The sequence below is a fragment of the Phragmites australis genome, chromosome 14, assembly GCF_958298935.1.
Source record: "Phragmites australis chromosome 14, lpPhrAust1.1, whole genome shotgun sequence".
NCBI lineage: Eukaryota > Viridiplantae > Streptophyta > Magnoliopsida > Poales > Poaceae > Phragmites > Phragmites australis.
Genome location: NC_084934.1, coordinates 24,125,157 through 24,143,194, shown reverse-complemented (window position 1 = coordinate 24,143,194; position 18,038 = coordinate 24,125,157). Strand labels below are relative to the sequence as shown.

General features: G+C 46.2%; 1 protein-coding gene across 2 annotated transcripts; it reads right to left on the bottom strand.

The window, feature by feature from the left end:
• Window positions 1–12,115: 12,115 nt before the first annotated feature.
• Window positions 12,116–15,079, bottom strand: LOC133890686 (zinc finger CCCH domain-containing protein 50-like). Of its 2 annotated transcripts, none has more exons than XM_062331180.1 (2): window positions 14,874–15,079; window positions 12,116–14,614 (listed from the first exon to the last, which is right to left on the bottom strand). In XM_062331180.1, the coding sequence occupies exon 2, from the start codon at window positions 14,579–14,581 to the stop codon at window positions 12,557–12,559; it is 2,025 nt and encodes a 674-aa protein (XP_062187164.1). In that variant the 5' UTR covers window positions 14,582–14,614; window positions 14,874–15,079; the 3' UTR covers window positions 12,116–12,556. The 2 variants fall into 2 exon arrangements, with proteins under 2 accessions (XP_062187164.1, XP_062187165.1); XM_062331181.1 differs by having other exon boundaries at window positions 14,878–15,079.
• Window positions 15,080–18,038: the final 2,959 nt, after the last annotated feature.

Below are 18,038 nucleotides of genomic sequence, written 5' to 3'. Positions count from 1 at the left end.
GGCCGCACAAACGCAAATGGGCCAACAAGAGAACCTGGAAAAAAGCCCGAAAAACATTAGATTTTATGCAATTCTCAACAATAATTACATATCCGGAGACAAATGGGACCTCAACTTGTTAACGTTGGTCTTTTATCATATGCTTGCATGGCATGCAGTTAGATCTCTACTGCAGTAAACGTATATGTCTTGAGCCCTCAACATAAACTTTCTACTCCCTCCGTCCAAATCGCTAAGGCATGTTTGTTTTTTCGATTTGTCCAGAACTACAAGGCGCGTCTACATCTCTTTCACGTCGTACCCCTCATTGAATGCACCTTCCTCATCAATATAGCAATGCGCTATGGAAAATAAGCAGACGCATAGAAGACACATCTGTTTTGTATCCCTTCCTTCTCTCCCGTCTCCCATAACAGAGGGCGCGGAGCTCGCCGGTCATGGATGTCACGGAGCTCGCCGGGCACAGATGTCGCAGTGGGCGAGGATCAACAACAGTGGGCTACAACATGATTGTGCCAGACTTCAAGGATGGAAGCAACAATGAGGCTGACATGGACGACGATCTCGCGGTGGGCACAGAGCTCGCCGGGCGGGCGTGGGCGCGGAACTCTTCGTAAGTCAAACAATGATGACAGCATGCATACATGCCGGACTTCGTCGACTGTGTAGATCAAGCTGGCGACATCATTCCTAACTCCGATGACATGGCGTATGTGTTGGATTCTCTCGTAGGTGAAACTTGTATCCCTTACACTCTTGCAGACAACATGGTGGTTAATGGATCATTTGATTGCAACCACTACTACAGAAATGGGCTTATAAGTCGGTCCATCACTGGCGGATACTAATGGGCCGACAGTGATGTGGCATCATTGCTGGTTCATAAGCCATGTGGGAAGAATATGTCATCGTGGCTGATGAACTAGTAGTAATAAAGGTCATCACTGCCAGCCGATGGCTTGAATCGGCACCGATGCCCAGCTCCATCATCATTGCCAGCTAAAACCACCGACCGACAGTGATACTAGAACATCACTACCGGCTGGCGGTATGAGCTGGCAGTGATGTGTACAGTATAAAATAGTGGCCCTTCCTCCCCTAAGCCCGAGCACAGCATCGTCTTTTTGGCCTCAGCGACCTTCCTCACCCTCACCAACGTACCACCACTTCTGAGCCCTCTCCGTCCAATTTCATTGCTCGTTGAGCTTCACAATGCCACACCCAATCTTTTGCAAACTCTAGTTCAATCGTAGCCCGTCATCACCCAGTGCTCACGTAAGCCGGCCGGCCGCGAGCTTGCCCACCTCCCCAACGAATTCTGGGCTGCGAGCTGCCTCTACCCGAGCCGAACGCACGGTGAGCTTCATCGTGGTACAAGGACCTCGCCACCTGCTTCCCTTCCACTCTCTCCCTCTGCAGCGTGCCACCGCCATTGGCCCAGCTCCACCACCCGCCATAGTCACCGCTGGCAGTGCTTGCCACCGTACATGCTACCGCCGACCCTCAAACGAGTTCGTCACGCGGCGTTGAGCATTTTGGTACCCCTCACTAGCCAAGCTCCACCACCGTTCACTACCAGCAACCAGTCAAAGTTGGTCAACAGCGATAGAAAAATCCAAAAAAATTAGTTCTATTGATAAATCAAATGAAATAATCTATAATTTGCAGAATAATATCTAGAGCTTAGAAAAATATGAAAAAAAGTTTGCTATGTTTGTCTTGTCATGATATACATGAGAAAAATACATGCATGAATGAAATGTTCACTGAAATACTCTATTTCATTAAATATGTTTGTAACTTGTTAATCTATAATTAAATCTTAAAATATCCAAAATTGGTCAATCAAACTTTGTTAATCTTCTTTTGTCATGCTCTATACAGTAAAAATATATTTCAAGCATGAAATGCTTGTTTAGCACTAATTCTTTGTTAATCTTGATTAAGCCTTTTAAACTTGATTAATTTCTACATAAATTAATAAAAATCATAAAATGTGAAATTAATTTGTTTAGGTCTTCTCTATGTATACCTTACATAGTAAAAGTAACTTTTGCCATATTGAGTACTTTCCTCATGTGAATTTGTTTGAACTACCTTAATTAATTTTGATTTAAAAATAGCAAGCATATAATTTGGTTAATTAAGTGGACAAATGAACTCCAATTCATATGATTCTTCCTCTAATGCATTCATAACCTCATGCACTACATCTTTACCAAATTTCATGTTGTTTGGATCACATCTCATGACATTTCATTCATTGTCATTTCGATGCACTTTACTGCTATTTAGAGAATGACGTCGCAGAGTGTGATGAGGTTGATCCCGAGAGTGAATGTGCTGTTTAATTTTGATAAGTTATAGCTATATGTATGTCATGCATGTAAGGGTTGAATAATAACGAAAATTTCTAGGGATGACACCAACAAACACTCATTGGAATCAGACGCGAAAGCATACAAAAGACGGCTCCTCCAACCAGGGCCAATTGCCGGTAGGAGATGGCAAGGTAATTTATTTATTGGTGATTGCAAAATCTTCTAGATGTTATGAATTTGGATTTAAAATAATGATATAACTGTAGATTGACATAAGATGGATGTACGATGCTAGCTGTGCGAGCGCAGAGTACTAGAACAGAGTGGAGTATTTCCTGGTAGCAACTGTGACACACAAGTCAAATATACAGTCTCAATACATGTGTTGTACATGCGTCGATTGCGAGAATAAGAAGCAATTTTCTATCACCCAACAGATACATTCTCACTTGATGGCAAGGGGCTTTATGCCTCTCTATACTCGTTAGATCGACATGTTGAAGCTGAGATCATACAAGAAGGGCAATACATTGGCAGAGAAGACGAAGACTTGTACATCGATATGCCGGCTAATGAATACACTGATATGCTATCTATCAAAGATACGTTGGTCGATGATGATCTAGATGAGATGTTGGCCGACGCCAAAACCGATGATCAAGAGCAGATGTTGCGCGATGGGGAGGAAAACTTCACCAATGAAAGAGAGTTTCCAAAGTTCCAGGGTATGGTAGAGGACTCTAAAACACCGTTGTTCTCGGGCTGCGAGAAGGAGGACACAAAGTTGCATATTGTACTTTCGTTGCTATAATTGAAGGCAAGTAACGGGTGGTCTGATACAAGCTTCAGAGAGTTCTTACTGTTCTTGAAGAAATTGCTTCCAAAGAAAAATGTGCTGTAAGAAAACACGTACCAGGCCAAGCAGGTTGTGTGCCCATTAAAGTTGAAAGTGTAAAAAATACATGCACGTCCAAATGATTGCATGTTGTATTGCGGAGAGCATGCAAACTTGGAAGCGTATCTCGTTTGTGGTGTAGCACAGTACAAGCGTGACGGTGATGATATCGATGGTGAAGGAAAGAAGAAAAGACCTCCCGTCAAGGTGATGTGGTATTTTCCTATAGTCCACTGTTTGGAGCATTTATTCATGAAAAAAAGGCATGTTAAACTGATGTGATGGCACGTCATGGAGCGCAAGGATGATGGAATGCTAAGACACCCCACTGATTTTATGCAGTGGAGAAACATCGATAAGAAATACAAGGAGCCATTAACAGAAAATGTGAGAAATATAAGATTTAGGTTAAGTACAGATGGGATGAATCATTCGGCAACATGAGCAGTAGTCATAGCACTTGGCCTGTGACTTTATGAATCTACAACCTTCCTCCTTAGTTGTGTATGAAGCGGAAGTACATTATGATGCTAGTGCTAATACTAGGGCTGAGGCAACCTGGCAACGATATCGATGTCTACCTGAAACCATTAATAGAAGATCTAGTAATGATGTGGGACGATGGTGTGTAAGTATTGGATGTATACAAAAGAGATAACTTCACCTTACGCGTAATGTTGTTCGTTACAATCTAGGATTGCTAATCCAGGATTGGCCAGCTCTTGGCAGCCTATCAAGCCAGACTGTAAAATGCTACTATGCATGCGTGCATTGCTTGGATGAAACAGAGAGGTTGTGGCTGATGAACAATCGAATAATGGTGTACCAAGATCATCTTAAAGTTGAGACTCAATCACCTCCTAAGTATCGCACTGGGAGACATATATGAGATGGTAAAGGGACTTAGGGTTATCCTTGGAAAGGGACGTGGGAGTACACCGGTTCTGAAATCTAATCTTATATCTCCTATGTTGAAAAAAAATCCATTTTTTATGACTTAGCTTATTGGCCATACAAGGATCCTGTTGTGCCCTTCGACCTGCTTTTGGAGTTGGTACCATTGGACGTGTCGGTGAATCAGGAATCAGGGGTCCCCGAATCCCGAGGCCAGGCTAGCAATCCGCCACGTGGCGCCATCCCGCGGGGTCACCTCCGCAAGGTAAAAAAGACTAAGTCCCGGGAGAGGGCGTCGGGGCCACAGTCAGTGGTCCCCGAGTACCCGGGTTCCCTGATGATCTGCGAAGACTAAGTGACGGGAAAAAGTGCTCGGGGAGGTAAACAGTGACCCCCGAGCACCCAAGTCCCCCGACGACCAGGAGAACCAAGTATCGGGAGGGGTGTGCCCGCGGCTGCGAGCAGTAGCCCCCCGGACACCTAAGTACCCCGAGGGCTGACTGAAGGAAGTTCCAGGAGAGAGTGCTCAGGGCTGCGAGCCGCGGCCCCCGAGCACTCGGTTCCCCGAGGATCCGTACAAGCATGCCCGGGAGAGAGTGCTCGGGGAGGTGAACAGTGGCTCCCGAGCACTCGGTTCCCCAAGGACCAAGGAAGGGCGTTCTCGGGAGAGAGTGCTAGGGGAGGTGAATAGTGACACCCGAGCACTCGGTTCCCCGACAACCCAGGAAGCCCCTCCGTCAGTGGCCCCCACAGGGGTCCAGCGATGAGGTGTCAGCCGGTGAAAGGCCCGAGGCTGCATTTAAGAGCGTGCGTGGCCTGTCACCTCCAACTGCTCCCACCACGCTCGGTGTCAGTTCCTGCCATATTCTGGCAGAAGGGCGTGGAGACATTAAATGCACGGGTCCCATCCCGTGCCATCCGGCGGGCCTCGGGATAACGTCGCAATGCCCGAGGCGTTCCGTCTACCGCGCTGCTGTGGCAGGCAAACAAGACAGGGCAGGCACGCCGGGCCGCTCTGCGGCTGCCCGGTGGGCCCTCTCCACGGCGCCCGTTGCCAGCGCCATCATGACAACTGATGACCGGGCACGGGGCGTGTTTTCAACCCCCGTCACTTCGCACAGAGGCTATGATGACTCCCTTTCCATTTATGGTGCCTTGGAACTCGTGCCCTCCCATTCGGGGCACGCTACCGTCGGCGGGTATTTAAAGCAGCCGGCAGCACAGACAAAGACACGCAAAAAAAAGCTCCAAGCGCTCAAGTTAAAAAAGCTCGGCAAGCTCTGCACGGTTGAAGAAGTTAAGGAAGTAGAGAAGATCGAGAAGTCCAAGAGCACCCAAAGCCGACAGATACGCACAGATCAAAGAACAAGGAGCCCCAGGCTCTAGGATATACAGATATTCTTGTAACTAGCACATTCCTAAGAGACATTCTCATGACATTTATAGCATCCACACAGGAGTAGGGTGTTACGCCCCCGTGCGGCTCGAACCTGTCTAAACCCCCAGTGCATTTAATTCATTCCGCACCAGATCATTCCATCCCACCAGCTATTGCATTTACATCCATTTATTTCTCCAGCAAATATATTCAGAATCATCCCCCCGGCCGAATCTCTAAAAAGGGGTCACTTGGGATCCCTACGACAGGAGTTAATCCTCCGACAGGACGACTCTTCGACAGAATGACCTTTCAATGATGATGCGAAGGAGAAGCCAGAAGCAACGGCCTGTAAGCATACGCAGGAAAAGGAGGATGAGAGGCTAGCTCGTCAGCTGTGTGTTGCAGAGGAGCAAGAAGTAGCGTCCTGTAAGCGTGCGTAGGAGGAGGAGGGCGAGAGAATGGTCCGTTAGTGCATTGTGGATGAGCACGAGTGGGTGGCCTATCAGTGAGCTACGGAGGAGACCGAAGGCTCAAATCGTAGTGGCGTTCAGGCATCAGACTTCGATGTCTGTGACACGCCAGCGTTCAGGTCCTCCACTCAACCACCATCGGTACCCCAGTGTCCCTGGACGTACACACGCCATCAGTCATCCATGTGGAGATGCGGTTCTCATCCCGGGAGAGGTAGAGAGATACTAGACTGACTCAACTTGACCGACTTTTTGGGTGGTGACCTATGAGAATTATTATGCATATATGTGTGTTTGTCAATACCTATGACTTGTAATATGTGTTCACTCAAATATGACATGAATTACTATGTATTAATAAATGTGTCATTATTATTGATTTACATTAAATATATGTCTCATTGTATGTATGCATTGAGAGGGAGAGATACAGAGAGATCGAGGAGATAGAGAGGGAGCACAGGGAGGGAGGAGAGGCAAAATACTGCTGGCTGAAACCAACAGCCGGCAGTGATGTCTTGGGAATCACTATCAGCTAAAGCCTTCAACAGACAGTGATAACTCCTTCACTATCGGTCCCCGAGTTGCCTGTTATCCACTGTCGGCTCCAAAACCGGCAGTGAATGGGGTTTTGGAGTCGACAGTGATGTGATGTTCTGTAGTAGTGAATGTCGACACTGAACGGGATGCTGAAATGGCAGAGGTTGAGATCCGCGACGTGATGTTAAAAATCATGTTCCCTCGTTCTTTTGAGTTCATTGTTAATTATGGTTTGGATGTTTTGGTTTAGTAGTCCTTTGAAACATGATCGATGAAGATATGCATCTGTTTAGATAAAAAGAGAGCTAATTACAGAATGATCATTGCATACAAATGGATCTAATTTAGGAAATATAGGGCTTCTTGCACGATCTCCTTCTCACAATGTAATGTCCTTGGAAGCTCCCCGAGTGTCTCCAATGTTTGCTTTTTCATATGAGGAATACCATAATGATTGCCACCTTTACCTTTCATGATTTGTATCAAGCAGCCTTGTTGAGTGAGAAATACTCGGTTAGACTTATCAATCAAGTAATCATTATATGCATTCACAACCTTAGTCACAATGTCTTTAATATTGCTAGGAGAGTGAAGGGGATCGATGACGTCCTAAGAGGGGGGGGTGAATTAGGACACTTAAAACTATTGGCTCCAAAACTTTTACAAGATAACCCTATCTCAATTTCTATCTAAATGTGCTCTAGGCTTATCTATTGTATCTACTCTACTGCTTACGAGAATTGTAAGATAAATTGCAAGTAAGTAAATACGAAAACATAAATTAGGTAGAGAGACAAACTCGGCACGAGGTATTTTTATCCTATGGTATCGGTGGCACACAAGCCACCCCTAATCCACGTTGGAGCTCCACAAAGGATATGCTCCTGGTCGCTAAGTCTCTTTAGGTCACAAATCTTGAGATACCAAGTCACCAAGACAAGACCTCAAGCACGTGAGCCACCAAGCCACTAAGGCGAGATCTCACCACTAACATCTCTTCCGGTCACTTGTACGTCATTTTCACTTCGGAGCTTTAGTCACAAAGACAAGGGCCTTCATGTCACCGTACAATCCTCTTGCTGCCTCTCCACACCAAGTCGGAGGGTCAACAAGTTACCGACGAGTCACAAAAACTCCAAGGTGTCGGCGTACCAAGAGGTACAAGCTTGGATCACTTCTTGATCCACACTCTAAGTTACAGCACTTAGCAACTCTTCTCTTTAGGCCTATAAACACTAATCACTTGCTAATAGTGTGCTTAATTATCTTTGATAAACATTTTATGCTCTTGGATGGCTTGGATATCTTCTTAGGTGTATATGAACTTCCCTGGACTCCAGCTACTCCAAATGAATGAGTGGAGGGGTATTTATAGCATCAACTCCGCGGACTAGCCATTATCCCAACGGCTCACATATTCTGTGAACACCGGATAATCCAACATTAACAGAGGTACAAGCACCGGACCATCTGGTGTGTACAATATCAGAAACTAGTCATTGGAACTCTACTCGGAGTTCTTCTGAACACCGGATACTCTGGTGTATACATCCTCTTCATCACCGGACTATCCGGTGTGTTATCTTGAGCCAGACCGCGTCAAACTTCTTCTCTGCACAAAATCCTCCGGTGTGTACTGTCTTCATCACCGAACCTTCCAGAGTGTAGAACTTCTTCTTTTCTGGGTTTTCCACACACTCTGTTAAATGCTTCAGTGAAGCCTCCGGTGTGCACTGTCTTCATCACCGAACCTTCCGATGTGTAGAACTTCTTCTTTTCTGGTTTTTCTACACACTCTGTTAAATGCTCCGGTGAAGCCTCCGGTGTGCACTGTCTTGATCACCGAACCTTTCGGTGAGTGCAATCCACTCAAACCCATTTTGACAGAATTGCTCCGGTGTGTACATTTCTTATCACCAGATCATTTGGTGAGGCAAACTGCCTCTGGACATAATACTCCGGTGAGTGCAATTCTTCCAGTGCCAGACCTTCTGGTGAAAACAATTTCTTTGGAACTTTTTCTAATTCAATCAAACTTTGTCCCAGCTACGATGGCTTCTTCATGTATTGCATCTATGAGACCTACTAACATATATTCTTGACAAACATATTAGTCCCATTGACTATGTTATCATTAATCACCAAAATCACAATCATGATCTAATAGGGTCATTTTCGCTACAGAGAGCCCTTATGAAACAATACTTGAATAGCTGCAAAAAAACCAAGGTCTAAGACATTTGCGTCGGGAGAATTAGGCGGTTGACACATCAAATGGATGTTGAAACCATCTTCTTTTTGCAACTCTAGAAAACTCTTCGTCGTCGATGGCAATGTGTGTTTTAGCATTGTCTTGTTGGATAAAGACCAGGCTGCCTCTTTCCTCAATTGGTCATTTCTCTTTGATAACCGGCAAGACCTTGTTAACAAGAAACTCTCTACTTATGTCCTTCGTTACCGATGTCGTCACTTTTGTAATCATGGTCCTTGCAGGCCTGTTAGCACTTGACCTCTTTGTTGGCTCTTTTTGGATGAAAGGGAAAATGCCTATCTTCCCCGAGAATGTGACGTCACCATACTCATCGTACTAGGTTGACTTACTGCACCAAGAAACATGACATTTTCAATGAAGTTCTTGTTTCTGATGCTACATTGCGGTCTATCTTCATCTGGCACCAAGTAATATTTTGTAGTTTTCTTCATTCCGTAGAACCATTTCTCATCTAGATGCACAATGTTAAAGTTTTCTTTAAATGTTGGTTCGTAGGGTATGCTATGGCTTCTAGCATTGAAATGCAAAATAAAACGCGAGTTCTCTTGTTTTCGTCCGTCAATGAGGGTTTTATGTCATTAGTATGACACCTTATTTTACCTTCCTTCAAACGCTTGAACATTGTGCTCTTGGGCATGTTCAATGCACCTACTAGATCTCGTATAGTTGTGCGAGATTGAAGAGGGATCTCACGAATGGCATCGGGGGAAATTTCTACTCGCTTACGTCCGCCAACTTCTGTCCTTGTATGAACAACACCGTGAACTCCCCCTGCTATCTTCCCTTTCTCCCATATACTGCACGACTCTCCTAGGAACGCTTGTATCCACATCTATTGAACTCGTTATTCCATAATGCAATATGCCGCGAGATGTTCTCTCTAAAAGCATCGCGCATGTGGCTCTTTTAGTGTCATCACTGTAATGGTTTCTTCTCCGTTTGTTTGCGCTATCTATTAAGCAATCATGACAGCATAGTTAAAAACCAAAGAAGTCAATTTTTTTTTAAAAAGAACACAACAGAAATAAAAAAGAACGCAAAACATTGTTAAGAAGAACACAGTACCATTTGTATCTTCAACAGAAGTAAGACCATTGTCATTTGCAATATTTAAATCATCATTACCATCGTCTGCTGCAAATGACAAAAGACAGAAAAGAACGAGATTGAGATTCATCGCATTACTCTACCACATATGGAAATTGATTGTTACTTATCCAGCAAATCTTACTTGTGTTGATGCCACCAGCATCTACACCCAAATTTGCAATATTGAATCATCATTACCATCATCAACTGGAAATGAAAAAAGACAGCAAAAAAACAACATTAAAATTCATCTCAGTACGTATAGTTACAGCAAAACAATAATTGAACCTCTTGAAAATTTTCCAAACAAACTCACCATCTACACTCGGCGGCAACTCATTCAAATCGATAGCACGAGATGTCAACTCCTCCCAATTGGCACCTTCATTCAAATCAAATTGAAGATCTTTGTCATGCTCCTCCCCCTCGCTATCTACTGGCTCATTCTGGTCAATACTTCCTTGCATATCTACTGGCATATGGTGGCTAATTTGCTTGTTCGTGTAAATACTGGCACCTCTATGGGCTTTGGCTACCTTGCATATGGGCAATGGTCATTTATAGGACAAGAATAGAAACACTTCGAAATCTCCTCACGCCACACTTTGAGTGAAATTTGCATCTGTTGAAATTTGCAGACGCACGAGGCATTTTCCTGCGATCCATGCAAGCGCAGACGTAAGCTAAATTTGAGCGAGCATGCAAGCAAACGCGCAACACAAGAGCAAGCTATACCTGCAAATGCGCGACGCATGCAGGAGCGAGAGGTCGAGGCACGGCGAGCGAGGCATCAGGGCGCGGCGAAATGCGTGATATTAAATGAGGGCAGAATTGTCCTCGTGCGGGCTTGCGTGCGGCGTCTTGGTACCGGCGTTGAAGGGAAATACGCCTTAGCGTTTTGGACGGAGGGAGTATGTGCTTATCTTACATGTTGCATATCCCGAGTTACTTGGCATATCTACTATCCCTCTGCCTCAGCTGCAATCTTGCTATGGACTTTAAAATCTCTTGATGTCAAAGAAAATTAATTTATGCTGCTTAATTTTTTTACAGCAAACTATGTAGTAAATGGTCTTGACGGACCTGGACAGTCAGAAGCAGTAAACATAATCGAAGGTCCGAATTCAACTGCAACGGAAGAGGCTGGTGTGTCAAGAGCTGAAACTTAAGCTGACGTTGCTACCTCCGCTTGCAATGTCTCTGGCGCGGCAAATACCATCTTGTTGGATATGCTACAAAAATGTTCCTTCAGGTCATCCAGCCAATTTGGGTTGTGCATGACTGTTCCTGAAAGGCTGAATCTAGAAACTATGTTTTTAGCTTTAGCTACATAGGTAGGTACTATCATCCATAGCCACTAAAGTTTTTGTGTATAAAAATGACTGGGGTATGAGATGCAGTTATATAGTTTGCCTGTTTGCATTTTTCGTTATCTAAGTTCTGTGCCATCTGCGAGTCTTATCTGAGCCATTTGAATCTTGCGCGCTCAGTTCCATTCCAGCAATTCTTTAGCTCCGATATTTTGTAAGCATGAATTCACGTTCACTGGATTGCCATCTTCGGTATGTTGCTAACCGACTGGAAAAAGGTCCCATCGATGTATTTCCACTTGGCGTGTTTGGAATTATTCGATCTAGTATTATTACGAACTACAAGAATAAGTCGCTATTATGTATATAGAGAGATGAGATAGCCTGATGTAGGTATAATGGATCAGCAAATCCTCAATTTGTTCCAACCAGGAGACAAATTCGGAATTTGCTGATCATAGCAAATTCCAACACTGCCACGTGACGGTTGTTGAACTTTGGACCAAAACGATGCGCTGCTTTTGACCGAGACCGCGCTCACCTTTCACTGCTTCATCTCTTAATCGAATTTTGTTCAGCCAAGAACAAAAATATCATACACCATCATACCGTACTTGAATCATCACGCAATTCTTCTAAAAATTCAGAAGACATTTCCGATAGTTAAAGAGAATTTAATTTGGGATTGGTACCAGATATATTTCTATCCAATCCGTGTAGCAGATAATCAGACCGGGCAGATAGATTTTCTAAGATAAGATACCATGAACAGTACTGTTATTTTCCATAACTTTTTGAAGGCCTCTTGTTTTCATAACAGCTCTGCATGGCTAATATTTGTACAAAGTTTGGAACTCTCTGATAATAACATCGACAGGGAGACAAAATTCTTCCATAGTAGACCTTTTTCACAGCCATAGGCATAGGATAAATCAAACGACAATAAAATACAAAAATAGAAGGAAAATTGTATTCAATTGAGGAGCAATAAACTGGAATGAACAATGTTTTCACGAAATCATTCATTGATAAATGGAAAAAAGAAAAATTATAATCCTTCTTGTTACAAGAGATCATGATTCATGAACACAATGACTCATGGTGGATCATATGAATGTTTACCTCATCTGAACTAATGAAAAGAATACTAGTTAGGACCCCCATAGTATAGAGGCTGTTGTTCACCAATTCTCTAGAACTGCTTTCAGCTACCAATCTGTGACCGAATGCTTTACCAAATACCACCATCTCTGATTTTGCGAACAAAAATTTCAAGAATAAAAAAAGAATATTATTATTTACTAGGACCAATAACTATTCTTCGGTAGCTATAACCCAGCAAAACGATGGTTTCATCCACGGAGTAAAAGGCCTCCCTTGACAGTCACTTCGGTTCCAAGTGCATATGCTCAAGCCAAGAAGCAATTACCGTCTCATCCAATAACTCAGCTTGATTGCTCAGGTCAGGCCTATTCATGAATCGAGAAGCCATGCCTGCCATTTCGCCCCTCTTGCCATTCAGATCGGCATGGTTCACCAGTGATTGCACCCATGACACATCTGGCTCCTCTTCTGCAACTCTTGACTGTGCAGGGTGCCTCAAGCGGACCAGCTCCTCATCGTCAACACCCCAGTCGACCTTACTCTTTTGGGCACCAATGTTGCCCCATGAAGCATTAAGATTCCGTGGTGAACCTACAGATGGCACCTGATGCTTGTTCAGGGAAGAGAACTGATCAAACATCTCACGCTGTGTGACAGTAGGTCCAACACGGGCACTTAGGGGGGATGTTGGTTCCATGGTCCGAGGGGACCTAGGAGACATGGCACCAAAAGGAGAATGGATAAGTGCCGACGGATCAATGCCCCTTGGAGAGTACATCCTGTTGGTATTAACAGGCGACAGGAGACCCTTTTGTTGATGAAGCTTGTTAAGGATGGCTGATTTGTGTGCTGGTGAGTAGACTGACTGACCTTGGTCATTAGTGAACCTTGGCGACATTGCCATGTCAGAAGCATACATTTCTTCAAGGCTAGTTGGAACAATCGCTGTTGGGCGAATGCTCAGACCAGTAGAAAGACGGGTCTGGGATCGGCTGCTTTGTGGGAGGCTGAGCGCCCCAAGGTACTGTGATTCCCATTCCAGGAGTGCGCCAAGATCATCAACCTGTGCATCCCTTGCATTGAAAGAAGAACGCAGCCTGCTACCTTGGAGCCAGTGAGCAGCAGCACCTCCACCATAGTTAGCAGAAGATGGTGACACAGGTGGCGGCACGAAGTGCCTGGTAGGAGATCCAGGAAGAAGCCCAAGAGCAGCTGCGGCAGTCATATCAATAGATGAAGAGGCACGGGGAGACAGCAGACCTGCGCTGCTATTGTGAGGCACATGGCGGAGCTCATCTTCATCATGGGCGAAGAAGCAGATGCGGCGGGCGCAAGCTGCGCTCTCCTTGCACAGCCTGGTGCGGTACTGCGACGGGTGGAGCCAGCTCTCGAACACACCATGGGAGAACTCGCAGCTATCACCGCTGGGGCAACCACCAGGGCGGCGGAAGTTGGGGCAAGGCACAGCAGTGTACGGGTGCTTGCGGGGGTCACGGCGGCGGGCGTTCTCGCCGGGGTGCACGAAAGGGCACTCGGTCCAGTCATGTGAATAGGCCCTGGAGCAGGGCCGCACCTTGAACGCGAACATGCGGAACTCATCAGAGGCATACACGCTGCTCTTGATGTCTGGCAGGGTCGGATCCACCGGGTACTCCTTCTTGCCACGGTCCACCGTGATCGGAGACAACGAAGAAGACCGCGAAGATGGCGACCTGTTGCCCTCATCCGGAGAGGACGACAGAGGCGGGGACGACGAGCCCGATGGCACCGAGGTCGCGACAGCGAGCCCTCGGCGGCGGCCAAGGAGCATCTCCAGATCCCCCCAAGAGTCCGGCAAACCAGGAGGAGCCAGGATGACGTCGGCAGGGAAGCGGCCGGCGGAGTCGGGGGTGACCAGGTCGGCGCCGGCAGCCAAGAGCGACTTGACAATGGCGACGGCGTTCCGAGAGCCACCAGACGCGGCGCAGTGCAGCGCGGTGGCGCCGTCGACGCCGGGGCGACGGTTGACGTCGACGCAGCCCAGGCCAAGCAGCAGCGACACCACCGTTGCGCTGCCGTACGTCGCCGCCACCATCAGCGGCGTGCGCGGCTCATACGCCTTGCTCCGGCCGTACCACAGACCCACCCCGTCCGCCAGCTCCGCCGCCTCCTCATCGCCTCCCCCGGCGAGCGCCTCCCGGAACCCCGCGGCGTCGTCAGCCGCCGCGAGCTCCAGCAGCGCCGCCAGCCTGTCCCGCCGGCTGCCGCCGGCTTGATGCGAACGCGCCGCCTCCGCCGCGCACGCGAGATCAGCAAGGTCACCCATCGCTCACTCAACCCGATTGAGAGCTCAGCGCATCTGCAACAACGGCAAAGACGTCGAGGGTTTATATAGATTCAGCAAGACGGGAGCGGAGTTAACTACGAAACGAGATCAAGAAATCGTCGAATAAGGAAGGCATGAAATGGAAATGGGAAGAAGAAACCAACTCCACGAATCGGAGCACCTCTTCTTGGAAAGAAATCAGATAATCCTATCCGGACAGCCCCGGAAGCAAGCCCCGATCCGAAGAGCGGATCGACGCGACAAAGGAAAACAATAAATGAGCAGTATCAACCTGCCTCGGGGCGATGATCCAGTCCTAACCCAATCCAATCCAGCCGGATCCAACGGGCTCCTTCGCTTTCCTTCCTCGCGACGGTCGCCAGCGCCGGCCCTCGCCGAAGAAGAATAGCCGAAACTGCTTTGGGGAGCGAACGGCAGTGAGAGATAAGAGAGGAGAGAAAGAGAGAGAGAGAGCGCGACGCAGCGAGCAGGAGGAGGACTCGCAGTTTACTGGTGGTGGCGAGGTGGAGTTAAACTTGTCTTCTTCCTCGGGCACAGCTTCCTGCTCCGTCTGGCCTCTTGTCCTATACAGTCACAGACATGTGGCCCATAAAATTTGTGGGGCCCCTTGTCATGCGGGTAGCTCAGGAGTGTAAGGGGGCGGCTTGGTTCGGGATTTATGTAGGAGAATGTACTGCAGGTGGGGCCCGCGGGGATTCAAAACAGTCGGGTGCCGGTGCGCGGTGCGTGGTGCTGACCGCTCGCGTCGCGGTGGGGGTGGCTGCCCTCCACCATGCCCCGCTGGCTGCCCATCCGGCCGTCCGCTGGCGATTCACGGCGGCTCTGATCGGCTGGGAGGCGGTGGACGGGAGATTCGGCGCCGAAAAGCCTCGGTCGCATCATCCGTCGCAGTACAGGGAGGTCGGCGCGCGGAAAGGTCGTCGGTGGCGTGGCCTGGACCCGGTGCATGAGCCCACCTCTGATGCTCACGAACGTGAGAAGCGTGGGCGTGGCCCCCCGGCGCGGTGCGCACGGTCCAGGTAGCGAGCGGACGCGTCGAGCGGTCGAGTGGGCCGCAGAGGTGGATTGGATGCAGGGTTGGTAAGGTCCGCGAGCGGTGGAAAGGGTGAAGTGGGCCCACGGCTAAGCCAGGACAGCGGTCAAATCTCGTTTTGTCGGATTGGGTCCACCTGTCGGTGAGAAGAAGGGGACGAAACGGGAGGAACGGAAACCATCAACCGTGGCATGTGGAGGACGGGACGGCTTACGGTTTACGGTTCGCCGTTACGGTCGAACCCAGATTCAAATTTTTCGAGAAGGCAACCCAGATGCTCGGAAGAATCGAAATCCTTTCTGATGCCTTTGGCTGTCTTGGATTCGTATCTCAAGAATTTCCCCTAGTCTTGAACAAAATGCGCAGTGGTAGTTTATACGGTGATACAATGGGTGACTTTTGTACAGTAACAAAAAATCTCAAGAACAATGTACACTTATTAGTGTATGTAACGCAATGAAGTTTTAAATTACGTCAAGATCACTAAGGCGCAGAATAAATTATGCTCTGATGTATACACACTAGTAATAATTATCTTCGCACTGAAATTTAGAAACTTGCATCATTGTAACGGATGCACCATGACATACGGATCTCATTATTAGCTTCTAAAATTATCTTGGAATGTTGTTGGCTACGACTTTTAATGGGCATACTAAATGCATCAGACCCAACAGAAAAAATAATCCCTCTTTCCTCGAGGCCTTCTTTGCTAGAGGAAGAGGGGCAGGGCAGTCTCGGCAGTCCTTTTGAATAATCCCTTCATGGGCAGGTTTATGAGGATTTTGATGTTCCATCAGCGTCTGCGGCTCCTTGTTGCATTCCCCTTGGTTGTGGCAATCGGCTTCCTTGTCACCATCTCCACTGAAGAAGATCGATGGGGTGTCCTTAATTGAGGTTTTGATCTTCCTATATCTCCTTTTCTCTGGTAGATCTCAAACCTTTCTCCTTTTGGTTTGGCCTTACAAACCATTGATAGCATCACAGGAGATGTCGGCTACTCAAGACTAGATCCGATCAAGGTGAAGAGAATTTCAAATCTTTTGTTTGGGACTTTGAAGCGTCTTCTCTATGGTAGATCTCCAGCAATATTAGATGCCATCACTACCCTTCTGTGTGGAGGATGACGTCATGATGGGCATGTACATGATTTTTTAATATTATTTTTATAGGAATTTCAAAAATATTGTATGAATTTAAAATTACAAAAATAATCTATTGTCGCGAGATGGTTCAAAAAATCAATTTTCGTGAGTTGGAGTAACGAATATATATATATTTGTGGATTGGTTTAACAAAAAATTAACTTTTGCAGTTTGAAAGTGCAAAAATATTTTTGCATCTTGAGAGCGCGAAAATAAAAATTTGTTGCAGGACCGAAATAAAAAAGTAGTTTTCCTAGGATGGTACACGAAACTAGTTTTCCCGGGACCATGGGTTCTTTTTTAATTTTTTGAATTCATGCAATATTTTTAAAATGCCCATAAAAATTAATATGAAAAAAATCGGCATGTACATGCCTGCATTCGGGCTACTCACTAGCACCATCGATCACAATCATCATCATTGAGCCGTCGGCCTGATTTGGAAAGGCGAATTCAAACGACTGGTATCCTTTTACTTCACTTTACTGTGAACCGTTGGATCGCATTGGAATGGTCATGATTTTGTGCTACAGTGTTTCATGAACAGCACAGCTGGCACAGTAAGCTAGGAATCACTATAGTGCTGTTGCTACCATGCTTTTCTCTGCAGGATTCGACGTCATGGCACTGTTAATCACCCCATATATCATTGTTCCTCTCTAACTTCATCGGAATAAAATCGGAGGATTTCTATCCGAATTCAAGATCGATGGATCCAAGTGAAAGTGCAAGAAATATAAGATTCAACTAACTTCAACCTCTGGGGCTAAGACGAGAGAGGTCGTTAGAAGGATCTTAGACATGACTTAAATCTATAAGTATAATTGAGGCTCTAAAATATCCTTATTACGCTTGCTCGCCACTTATATGTGTCTCCGGTGCCAATAATCCCCGATGAGGATGTTCGCAACTGATATTGTAGTTGTTTTATTGTGCCATATGCAATGCTTTGCTATTTTAGTATTTATCATGGTGATTTGCAACATATAGGGGGTCTTGTATCCATTGTAATATGTATTTACCGAATACACATTTCTCAGGATCTCATTCTAAATTTTGGTTAAGCTTTTTTTCCTAAAAGCTTTATGTGAGAAATCGTTCAAATAATATTCTAATTAATCACCAGGATGATTATTATTCATAATCACAACCTCGATGATTAACTTAGAATATTATCCTGGTAGTCTCGGCACGTGTTTTATGCCCAAAATCGAAACACATGCCTTTCCAACATGTACATCACAACAAAGCTTAAGAA